The sequence below is a fragment of the Achroia grisella genome, unplaced genomic scaffold, assembly GCF_030625045.1.
Source record: "Achroia grisella isolate CSIRO2021 unplaced genomic scaffold, CSIRO_AGI_Agris_v1 utg660, whole genome shotgun sequence".
Taxonomy (NCBI): domain Eukaryota; kingdom Metazoa; phylum Arthropoda; class Insecta; order Lepidoptera; family Pyralidae; genus Achroia; species Achroia grisella.
This window is the reverse complement of record NW_026712984.1, coordinates 7403767-7416067: the sequence shown is the minus strand read 5'-3', so window position 1 is coordinate 7416067 and position 12301 is coordinate 7403767. Positions and strand designations below refer to the sequence as shown.

General features: G+C 44.3%; 1 protein-coding gene and 1 long non-coding RNA gene across 2 annotated transcripts in view; both read right to left on the bottom strand.

Moving 5' to 3' along the window:
• LOC131849713 (prolow-density lipoprotein receptor-related protein 1-like) overlaps nucleotides 1–1975 on the bottom strand; it is a 29777-nt gene extending 27802 nt beyond the window's left edge. Inside the window, exons 1-2 of the mRNA XM_059199827.1 lie at nucleotides 1771–1975; nucleotides 1115–1357 (exon numbers count right to left, since the gene is read on the bottom strand). Coding sequence (XP_059055810.1) covers nucleotides 1115–1357; nucleotides 1771–1975 — 448 coding nt within the window. The remainder of the gene's footprint in view (nucleotides 1–1114; nucleotides 1358–1770) is intronic.
• A 6484-nt stretch (nucleotides 1976–8459) lies between these two features.
• On the bottom strand, nucleotides 8460–11658 carry LOC131849894 (uncharacterized). The gene is made up of 3 exons (XR_009357808.1): nucleotides 11543–11658; nucleotides 10516–10647; nucleotides 8460–8549 (listed from the first exon to the last, which is right to left on the bottom strand). It is a non-coding gene; the product is annotated as an uncharacterized LOC131849894 (long non-coding RNA).
• Nucleotides 11659–12301: the final 643 nt, after the last annotated feature.

Here is a 12301-nt window from a genome sequence, read left to right as displayed (position 1 = left end):
TTTAAGTATTACAAAATCCGGCTCGAAGGATCAAAATGTTGGACCTTCGAATAAATGCAAATAAGAAGTTCGAGGAACCGAATGTATATAAAAATATTGATGTACATCAGTCCTGCAGATTATGTCCCGAGCCATAAAAGAATGTGTGGTTATTTATTGAAACCACAAATTCATTGAAACTAAAATATAATAAAAAAAAGACAATCATAATGAGTACGCGCCTGTATTTGAGCTTAGTTAGTGAACTTGTGGGGGTTGTTGAGCTGTGTAAGATGTACCTATATTAATATGATAAAGCGTGATGTACATAGTATAATAATAGTATAGAAAAAGTAGATATAAGTGTAAATATAATGTTGATGTATTATTATGTGTGTGTGTATGTTTGTTTGTCTTTATTTAATATTAGTATATATAATGATATTTTAATATATGGATATGAAGGCTGAGTAGCATATAAACTTGATAAATAATAAGGGTGTGTACCCTTATTATTTATCGAGCATATCGTGTAAAGCTCTTAACAATAAAATGTATAGTTACACCGTACATTGATTTTAGATTATCTGTGTATAACAATATCTCTGCTAATTTTATAATGTGTTGCCTTTATATGTAGTGATATGGAATGTTATTGTAAAAGTTTGTGTATGAGCTAGCATCGTACATTATTTCGTAATGTTAACATTCTATTTTACATTTCACATTTCATTAAAATCAGTTCGCATTAGTTCATCAAGGACGCGGCGCGTACTCATTTCAATCATTAATCAGTTATATTTTGAGTTTCAATATACAGTTTTAATCAAGTTTTTATCAGTATCATTTATTAGTTTTACTTATCAGAATCTTTATAAAGTTTCGGTATAACCCGAACAGTCTGTCAGTGTTTTAGTGCGTCGTTTATATCGATTTAACATGTGTATAGTTAGTTTTAGTTTTCTTTTAACAAATAAGACGACCCGTGGAGCGTGTAGGGGTGAGGAGTGAGGAATGATGAATGAGTAAGAAATGAAGAGTGAAGAGTGAGGATTGAGTGAGGAGTGAGGAACGAGTGAGGAGTGAGTAGTGAGATGAGTAGTGGGGAGTGAGAGGTGTGGTGGTGGGCGGGTACCTGTGCTCTTGCAGGTGAAGCCGTCGTCTGCGAGGCGGTACCCGCGGTGGCAGGCGCAGCGGTGGCGCGCCTTGTGCGGGCGGCAGCGCTGCGAGCACACGCCCCACGCCGCGCACGGCGGCCGCGCGCCGCACGCCGCGCGGTCCGCCTGCAGGTACAGCGGCGCCGGGCACGCGCACACCGCGCCGCCCGGCGACGGCCGGCACTCGTGCGAGCACGCGCTCACAGAGCACATCGCCTCGCCTACACACCGCACACCACACACCGCACACGTTCATCATAATATAGTGTGCTTGCGAGAGCTCGCACTCATCGAGTACACACGACATCGTGATATGTTAAAATATCCGTTCATACTTTCCATATACAAGTCATAATTAGACATGTGCGAGCGCGCACTCATCGCGCATATCACCGCATCGCATGTACGACACTTTACTACTTTATAATATACCTTCATGCTTGTCATGTTCTCGTCGGTATGAGAGCAAGAGTGCTAGCTCGTGCTCACTGCGCATATCGCCTCGCCTTCACGATATACCACACACACCACATATATACATGTTCATCATAATATACTGTGCTTGCGAGAGCTCGCACTCATCGAGTACACATGACATCGTGATATGTTAAAATTTTCATATACAAGTTCATACTTTCCATATACAAGTCATAATTAGACATTTGCGAGCACGCACTCATCGCGCATATCACCACATCGCATGTACGACACATAACTACTTTATAATATACCTTCATGCTTGTCATGTTCACGTCGGTACGAGCAAGTGTGTGAGTACGCAATCGTGGTGACTGCCTGCTCACTCTGGTAGCCACAAGTACCACATAGTTACATGACATAATTTACATTCATACTTTTCATTTTCGCGCTAGTCACAGGTGTGAAAGCACGTGGATCTGCGAGCTCTTGCTAGTTCTTAACATTTGTAACTTAAATTTAAACTTTTTTTAATAATCACGCTTATTTTTTTAAAATTTACCGCCCATTCGAAAAGCTGTCTTACTAGAAGAAAGAGCAAGAATCTTGCGTGTAGCAAAAGAATAACTGAGAGCACGTACGAATGTAAATATAGACTGCGTTACTCTCACTAAATACACTATGGCATACGCGACCAAGTAATGAAGCGGCTCGAAGGACCAATACTAATACTACTTGGTCCTTCGAGCCGGATTTTATAAAAAAAGAACATGTACAAACACCTCTCAAAATTTTAAAATCAAAATAGAGTTGGCAACAGTCTTTAAGTGCTCTATGCAGCTCTGTCTTTTATACTTTGTGACTATAAAACTCCATATACTTAGAAGCTGTAAATGTTTTTTTTTTAATAATATTGGTAAATGCAAGTCCAACTTCAACCAGACAGAACAATAAAAATAATCTAATAACAAATCTTTGCCTCAGTAAATGATGATTGATACAAATTTATACATATAATCTAAATCGAATCTAGCTCGCACTGACCACATCGATCGGCCTCGTCGGCCCCGTCCGCGCAGTCTTCGATGCCGTCGCAGAGCTGCAGCAGCGGCACGCAGCGGGTGCGGTTGTCGCAGCGGAGCGCCGGCGGCTCGCACTCGGGCTCGGGCGCGGCGGTGGAGGCGGTGGAGGCGGTGGAGGCGGTGGAGGCGGCCGCGGTGCTGGTGTCCGGCGCGCTGGTGTCGTCGCACTCGAGCTCGTCGGACGCGTCGCCGCAGTCGTTGCGAGAGTCGCACTGGAACTCCTGAACATTGATACACGTTCGTATAGTCTGTTTTTTAATCTCGGAGTTATTTTATTTATTCATTACTAGCTACACGCCCCGGCTTCGCACGGGTGTACCTGTATTATATATATAAACCTCCCTCTTGAATCAGTCTATCTGTTAAAAAAACCGCTTCAAAATCCGTTGCATAGTTTTAAAGATTTCAGCATACCTAGGGACAGACAGCGGCAGCGACTTTGTTTTATACTATGTAATGATTTACTAGCTGACCCGTGCAACTTTGTCGGAATCACAGTTCTTTGACATTTACGATTATATTTGGCCCAATTTACATAATATCTTTTGAAATTATAGCCTATGTGTTAGTCTGTAAAGTTTCATCAAAATCAGTTTAATAATTTTTGAGTGAAAGACGTAATGTGAGTGTAACAAACATCCATACATATGCGTTTATTATATTAGTAAGATAATGCACTATTTAAAATAAATTGGCGAGCTTATTCCCATATGCCATTCTTTGTCATAACCATTGGATAACTCCTTGGTAACATACCTTTCTGATACATTCTCCGTTGATGCACTGGAACTCATGGTCTTCACAGAGGCCGTCCCTGTCGGGATCGCGGTTGTGTCTGCACCAGAAAGTAGATAAAACATTTCCAATTCCATAAAAAAATATATTTTACAAACATTTTTTTATTAACGCTACAGTGAGTTGCTGGAGATTATCTCTCGTTTTCAGTGATAGCCGTCTGGCAGAGTTTTGTGATTACATATACTTGGTATAATAAGAGCATAAAAAGTCATCATAAGATCTTACTATTGGTTTTTATTTTTAAAAATCGTCAAATAGATCATAGTAATATCCAGCAATCTGTCCCGGCTTCATTTCGAAATTCATGATGAATGAAATAATGTTAGAATTTTTTTTAATTGCAATCATAAGCTATATTACGCGCTGATTAAGTAAATTTCCACAGGTGAAAGAATTTTAAAATCTGTCAAATACCTTTCGTGTTCATGTATCTCAGACGTTTATAAATTGTTATTTAATTAAAAATATTTTAATATCGCCCCTCGAGATAAATTAAATAAGATTAAATGTTTTTGATTTTATTTGACTCACAGTTGGTTGACGGTAGGGAAAAATATTAATACAAAACTTTGACGTTTAAAAGCGGCCTAAAGGTCCTATAATCTTAAAGTACTAAACGTACCAGATTTACTTCTATTTCTATACCTTCTGTATCATATAACTATAGGCAAAACAGTTATATGTGGCGAGCAAGTAATAACTTCAATAGATTAAGTAGAGTATTAGATATTTGTTTTCCGGTAGAATATCTTTAGCGAGGGCCGTGATGAGCAGGCGATTCTTTGAGATATAAGTATTGAATTTAATATTACTTATATGCATTTCCATTATTAAAATGTTTGTTTGTTAATTTCAGCATATGTTTTAATTTAGTAGATTGTTATTTTTTTATATATGTTTTTATGAGTACTTATGACACAAACACGCCTCTCGTGTTAGTACTGTAATTTATTTTATATTACGTTTCTATTCGTGAAAACCTATAAGTGGCCGTTCTTATTTAATTATGTTTATAACTATGTTTGTAAATAGCCTTGGTTTTCCTAAAATAAATATTGTTTGATTGGATCGTACTCACAGCTGGTTGTGGTGCGGGTGCGGGCGCGGGTGCGGGCGCGCGCCGGGCTCGCAGGCGAGCTCGTCGGACGCGTCCGCGCAGTCGGCGCGCCCGTCGCAGTAGTACTCCCACGGCACGCACGCGCCGCTCGCGCACGAGAACATCGCCGCCGTGCACGACCGGCTCTCTGCGGGCGCACGCACCACACGGGCTCATACACCGATCACACTCATCAATACTAATGTAAATGTTTGAGAAAGAAATTGAACCCGCGACCATCACAAGTAAGGCGTTGTCCTAAGTCGTTAGACTACCGAAGCTGTTGTCTACGTGCTTCAGCCGCCACGCACTTTGCTTTGTAAGCTGTGCTTCGGAGGAGTGTTGTGTTTTCTCCGTCGTGGCGGCCGGCACACGCCGACCGTAGTGCGCGTGTACACTCACCGCAGCCTCGCTCGTCGCTGTCGTCGTGGCGGCCGGCACACGCCGACCGTAGTGCGCGTGTACACTCACCGCAGCCGCGCTCGTCGCTGTCGTCGTGGCCGCCGGCACACGCCGACCGTAGTGCGCGTGTACACTCACCGCAGCCTCGCTCGTCGCTGTCGTCGTGGCGGCCGGCACACGCCGACCGTAGTGCGCGTGTACACTCACCGCAGCCGCGCTCGTCGCTGTCGTCGTGGCGGCCGGCACACGCCGACCGTAGTGCGCGTGTACACTCACCGCAGCCTCGCTCGTCGCTGTCGTCGTGGCGGCCGGCACACGCCGACCGTAGTGCGCGTGTACACTCACCGCAGCCTCGCTCGTCGCTGTCGTCGTGGCGGCCGGCACACGCCGACCGTAGTGCGCGTGTACACTCACCGCAGCCGCGCTCGTCGCTGTCGTCGTGGCGGCCGGCACACGCCGACCGTAGTGCGCGTGTACACTCACCGCAGCCTCGCTCGTCGCTGTCGTCGTGGCGGCCGGCACACGCCGACCGTAGTGCGCGTGTACACTCACCGCAGCCGCGCTCGTCGCTGTCGTCGTGGCGGCCGGCACACGCCGACCGTAGTGCGCGTGTACACTCACCGCAGCCGCGCTCGTCGCTGTCGTCGTGGCGGCCGGCACACGCCGACCGTAGTGCGCGTGTACACTCACCGCAGCCGCGCTCGTCGCTGTCGTCGTGGCGGCCGGCACACGCCGACCGTAGTGCGCGTGTACACTCACCGCAGCCGCGCTCGTCGCTGTCGTCGTGGCGGCCGGCACACGCCGACCGTAGTGCGCGTGTACACTCACCGCAGCCGCGCTCGTCGCTGTCGTCGTGGCGGCCGGCACACGCCGACCGTAGTGCGCGTGTACACTCACCGCAGCCGCGCTCGTCGCTGTCGTCGTGGCGGCCGGCACACGCCGACCGTAGTGCGCGTGTACACTCACCGCAGCCGCGCTCGTCGCTGTCGTCGTGGCGGCCGGCACACGCCGGCCGTAGTGCGCGTGTACACTCACCGCAGCCGCGCTCGTCGCTGTCGTCGTGGCGGCCGGCACACGCCGACCGTAGTGCGCGTGTACACTCACCGCAGCCGCGCTCGTCGCTGTCGTCGTGGCGGCCGGCACACGCCGACCGTAGTGCGCGTGTACACTCACCGCAGCCGCGCTCGTCGCTGTCGTCGTGGCGGCCGGCACACGCCGACCGTAGTGCGCGTGTACACTCACCGCAGCCGCGCTCGTCGCTGTCGTCGTGGCGGCCGGCACACGCCGACCGTAGTGCGCGTGTACACTCACCGCAGCCGCGCTCGTCGCTGTCGTCGTGGCGGCCGGCACACGCCGACCGTAGTGCGCGTGTACACTCACCGCAGCCGCGCTCGTCGCTGTCGTCGTGGCGGCCGGCACACGCCGGCCGTAGTGCGCGTGTACACTCACCGCAGCCGCGCTCGTCGCTGTCGTCGTGTCGGCCGCAGTCCTGCGCGCCGTCGCAGCGCCAGGCGGCCGGCACGCAGCGCCGGGAGCGCGCGCAAGCGAACTGAGCGGGCCCGCAGCAAGACGCAGCCGCCTCGTCCGCGCCGTCAGCACAATCTACAGATTATACTAACTATATATCAGCCACACTGAAGTCCACCCCACAGAGAACAAGATAGGAAGTAACAATAAAATCTACATGTTATACTAACTACTACTACTACGATCTGCACACTAAAGTCATCCCTATAGAGAATATAAGTAACAATAATAATTTCCCTGTATAAATTACAAAGCGCGATGTACTCGTAGTAACAGAACTTGTGTTATCAAAATATCTACACGCTAAAATCAACCTAATACAGAATCGCATATGACAATCCCTGGACAATTCATAGTCCCAAGTTTCTTTTATGAATACTAGACAACTGATATAAATATATAAACACATTTCTTTTTCTTTTAGAATGAATCCACCGACGATTTAGATAAATAAAGTTACCAGAAAACCGCCCCCAAGTTACAAATCACCAGATTGTGTGTTGTGTGTATGTCCTTCCACCTTTGGTAACTTTGTATTAGTACAAAAATTAGTCTGCATAGATTTGAAGTTCTGATCAAAATACCGACCTTCAAGTCCGTCGCACACCCAGCTCTTGGGTATACAGCGGGTAACGTCGCACTGCATGTACTTATCCTCGCTGCAAGTCACGTTAACTGGAATAATAGAAAAGAAATTTTTATTCGATCTTTTATATTTTATTCATTCCATCATGCGCCATCCACCACCTTCAGTTTTTTCTCCTCTACTCAAAGGTTGTCTGGAAGAGAACGCTTAAGCGATAAGGCCATCTTTTGTAGGTTCAAAAGGCGGTCTTATGGCTTAAACGATTTCCTCTTCAGCTTGGCAAAATCTGCGTGTGTTTATTAAATTTAAGGTACTGTCTAATAGAGAAGAGAATGAATTGCATATTAATTTTGTGGGTTGCGTAGCACAGTCTGTGTGTGCGTGCGTGCGTGCGTGCGTGCGTGCGTGCGTGCGTGCGTGCGTGCGTGCGTGCGTGCGTGCGTGCGTGCGTGCGTGCGTGTGTGTGTGTATGTTTGTATATGTGCGTATGTACTGACCGCAGGGTCCAGCCGGCGAGGAGTCCTCGTCGGAGGCGTCGGGGCAGTCCGCGTCGCCGTCGCACACGTACAGCGAATCGATGCACCGACTGCACAATACACAATATCTATTAATGTTGTGCCTACACCTGTAATATTTCTGTCGACACTTGAGACCCTTCCATTAGTTTACGTCTCCACTAACATAGATTTAAGTTCAGTGTACAATAGTTCTAATTCCGATTGCGCGTTGAATGTAGGCGTTACTAATAAGCCATATAGTACACTGTGAAATAAACTTATTAATGTACAATAAATAGTACTATTATTATTCCTGTATACTCACTGTCTAGTTATTACAATAAACACTATCTAAAAAAAAAAACCAAAGATAAACTTCATCATTGTTTCTAGCTTTAAAAATGATGATACTTCCATACAACTTTCCATCTCCCTTTTCGAGACCAAAAAACTCTTTTTTCGGATTAAAAAGTAACCTATGTCCTTTTTAGGGACTAGACCAGAGGTTCTCAAACTTTTTTGTGCCGTTGCCATAGTAAAGTTTAGTGTTAAAAACATAAAGTAAAAACAACGAACGACCGCTGTCGTAGACCCCTTGCAGTTTGTCATAGACCACTGGGGGTCGATATAGACCACTTTGGGAATCACTGGTCTAAACTATCTGTGTACCAAATTTCATTTAAGTCGGTTCAGTAGTTGTGGCCTGAACGCGAGACAGAGTTACAGTGAGGATTATTAAATCTACAATTCCACGTATAGCGTATATAGCGCACACGTACCCTCGGCCGCAGTGGAACTGTCCGTCGGGGCAGCGCGGGGGCGGCGGCGGGGGCGCGGGGCCGGGGCCGGGGCCGGAGGCGGGGCCGGGCGCGGCGCACGTGCGTCCGTCCGCCACCAGCACGCGGCTGCCCCCGCAAGCGCACACGCGGCCCGACCCCCCGCCGACGCTGCTGCGGGCCAGGCACAGCTCGGCGCACCCGCCGTTGTCCTTTGAGCATGAGTTGCGTCCTGGATGCCAACGTACATATAAAAATAGTATCTACAAATCAATGGTGTACAGCCTAGGATGTCTTGCAGGCAGTATTTCCGGAACAATAAGATTCTCAGTGACCATCATGGACAGAGATTATCATGGAGATCGGTGTATTCGTTAAAAAACATCCACATTTGTTCCAAAAGAATAGAATAGAAATACATTTATTCAAATAAACTTAATTTAAGCACTTTTGAATAGTTAAAATTTTTTAAATCTACCGCTTATTCGGAAAGCTGTCTCATCACAAGAAGAATAGGCAAGAAACTTGTGTGTTGCTCTTTTAAACAATCCTTGTAAATTCACATTTTACAAGTCGAAACGTGTGAATACAAACTACCAACCAGCACTAATTTATTTAGGCTCAAATATAAAAACACAATTAAAGATTACAGCATTCTCCAGATTGGATAAGAAGAGATCCAACAAAATTAGTTATTCCAGCACGTAAACCTTCGGATGTTTGCTGCTCTTCGTCATATGCTCGATTAACACATTTTTTCATCTATCAACACAAACATACGCGTTTGTTACAGTCATTTCGGCGCAAATATAGCAATTATTCTTTCCTAATGAGCTTGTAAATGTAATATAAATGATTACAAAAATAGAGATTTATTTTTAAATTCAATTACATATATAAACATATACTATTGCATTTTTGTCAAAAGGAAATAATTAATTACATAATAATTCGTAATTTCCAAATAACATATATTTTTTAGGTATAATAGAATAGAATAAAATAGAAAATCAATTATTCAAATAAACTTAATTTAAGCACTTTTGAATAGTCATAACATTTTTTTTTATCTACAGCTCTTTCGGAAAGCTGTCTCATCACAAGAAGAACGACCAAGAAACTTGTGTATTGCTCTTTTAAATAATCCTTGTAAGTCCACATTTTACAAGTCGAAACGTGTGAATACAAACTACCAACCAGCACTAATTTATTTAGGCTCAAATATAAAAACACAATAAGATTAAATCAGTCGTAGTGTTAAGAGCAGACCAGTCCCTACAAGCAGCACGAGTATGACGGATGAGCCAGCCATCACTGCGCTCGACCATATTTTAGGAAGCTCAATGAACCGGCCCACCACGCCGCCATATGTCTGGACATTTTAGTGAGCATGACTACTCATTCCACTCGACCACGTCACAGCTACTTAAAATTACTATATGGTAGTTACAGTATTCGCACTTTACATGAGGATGCATGCGGCAATCAATACAAAAGCTACGCTATCATATATCAAGAAAGCAGTATGAAAAAGAAATTATAACGTTGTCCGCAAACAAACTTATTCTTGCTATATATTGCTATCATCTATAAATTCATCTATCCTATAATAGGCTTTTTTACATAACATTTGTTTATATATAAAATTTGAATTGCCTCTCTGTCTGATTTATCGTAGAGTCTAGCAGTTTAGTATAATAATATAATATACCTTAAAAGTAACGGCCTCTAGTCCCAAACTAAGCAGAGCTTGTGTTATGTGTACTAGACAACTGACATTAATAATTAAGTTTTTTAATACATACAAAATATTCATGGAAAACACCCAGACCGATACAAACAGTCATACTAAAGAATACGAATATAAATGGTTTATTTCACCATACAATATACGCTTTTAAGTTTATGCAACAAATCTTAACATATTACAAATGTTGCGTGCGTGGAATCGAACCTGCGACCATCGGTAGTAAATTGGTAATTTATACGTAGTGATGTAATTTTTTTTAAGAATTAGTCTATTGTTATTAGTGAAAGCCTGTCAGTGGCTTATTATGACGTATATATTGATTTTATTTAAGATGTACTTGAATAGCCTTGGTTTTCCTTTAATAAATAAATAATCTTTTACGAGAATATACGCAGTCATTTCAACAATTGCCATGTGACGTGTGTGGTAGATGGTAGATGGTAGGTACCTGTCCTGGCGGCGGCTGAGACCAGCTTGAGGTCGTAGAGTGGTGGAGGCAGTTTGCGCATCTGCCGCACTTTACCGTCCGCCGTCAGCTGCCGGATGGCACCCGTGCCGTGCTCGCTCCACACCACCATACCTAGTGAAAATACACCCATATATGCAAGCCCTCTTCTCCACTGCACACTGGGCACGTGCCCAGGGCCCCGCGATGGATTGGGGCCCCCTAGTCTAATCTAGTCTCTACTGCTTTACCAAACGATAACCGATAGCTACTCTACTCTCACCTGAAAATCAATCTTAACAAATTACCGACTATAGTTCGTTTTTGTTATATTTTTTATAAATGTCTAGTAAGAACTTGAACCCATCATCACATAACGACTTTTTAAAATTATTTTTGCCTGGTTGGTTTGTGAAGGTAGGGCATCCCTACAAACATCTCTAAATTAAAAATAACTTTGTCTATTCTAACAAAATAGTGCTTTATTACTATGGCCATAGGGTCCCCATTACCCTAATGTGCCCAGGGCCTCTAATAGGTGAATGACGGCCCTGCATGTTTGTAAATGTATGATTTTTATTTATATCACTACATAGTATAAAACAAAGTCGCTGTCGCTGTCTCTCTGCCCCTATGTATGCTTAAATCTTTAAAATGTATTACAGTATTGTACACCTTAAAAAGTTCAATCTCTTAAGGACAACCCACAATAACCATTTTTTATCCTTTACCTTTTACGGGCTTATTTACGAAGTGATTTTTAAAACAATAGACAGTAGCCTCAGATATAAAATTTCACATAATTTTATATATTTTTTTTATAATAATATAAACGCGACAGTTTGTAATCATGGTAATATGTAATTCTTTCACGCGAAAACTACTGAACGGATTTTGATGAAACTTTACACTAATATAGCTTATGCATCAGAGTAACACAGACTATGGTTTATATTGAAATTTATATGAAACGTTTCATCCGTTTCATATAAATTTCTGCGGGCACTAGTATAAGATAATATAATATTACCTTCGTAGAGCGCCAGCCCGTACGGTTTGAGGACGGGCGTCTGCGAGGTATCGCTCACGACCAGCTCTCGCGTGCCCGAGTCCAGCACGAGCCGTTCGATCTTGTTCAGGTACGTATCACACCTGATGTACACACGTTATTAGCATCATTACATAGTATACAACAAAATCACTGTCGCTACCTGTCCGTCCTTATGTATGCTGAAATCTTTAATGTTTATTTTAAATAGAGTTATTCAACAGGAAGGTTTATATGTATAATACATGTACCCCCGGGCGAAGCTGACGAGTAGCTAGTTATATAAATCTAACATCACCTAAATAGAGCAGACTTTAAAATAACTTACTCGTGCATTATCCGGCTCAAAGGACCATTTCTTCTTTTTATTCGATACGCTCTTGACAGAACGGTCGTGGTCATGGAGTGGAGTGAGAGCCAGATGATATCCAAAACATATTTAATGGGTCCCCTTCTTCAGCGTCGGCCGCTAGACAGTACTACTCACCAGTAGAGCGCGGCCCCGTCGGGGTGCAGCGCGAGTCCGTTGGGCCAGTGCAGGTCGGAGTCCAGGAGCGTGTGTCGACTGCTCGCGTCCATGTTGGCGCGCTCTATTCGCCCGTGCGCTGACATTGCGCTCGCCCATACCGTCCAGTACATTACTCTGTGCACACATAGCTCACTAGTCAACATTTACGACAACGAGAAATTAGAATACACTGTACACAAGTAGAATGAGCAATAAACTCGAGTGATGCTCTT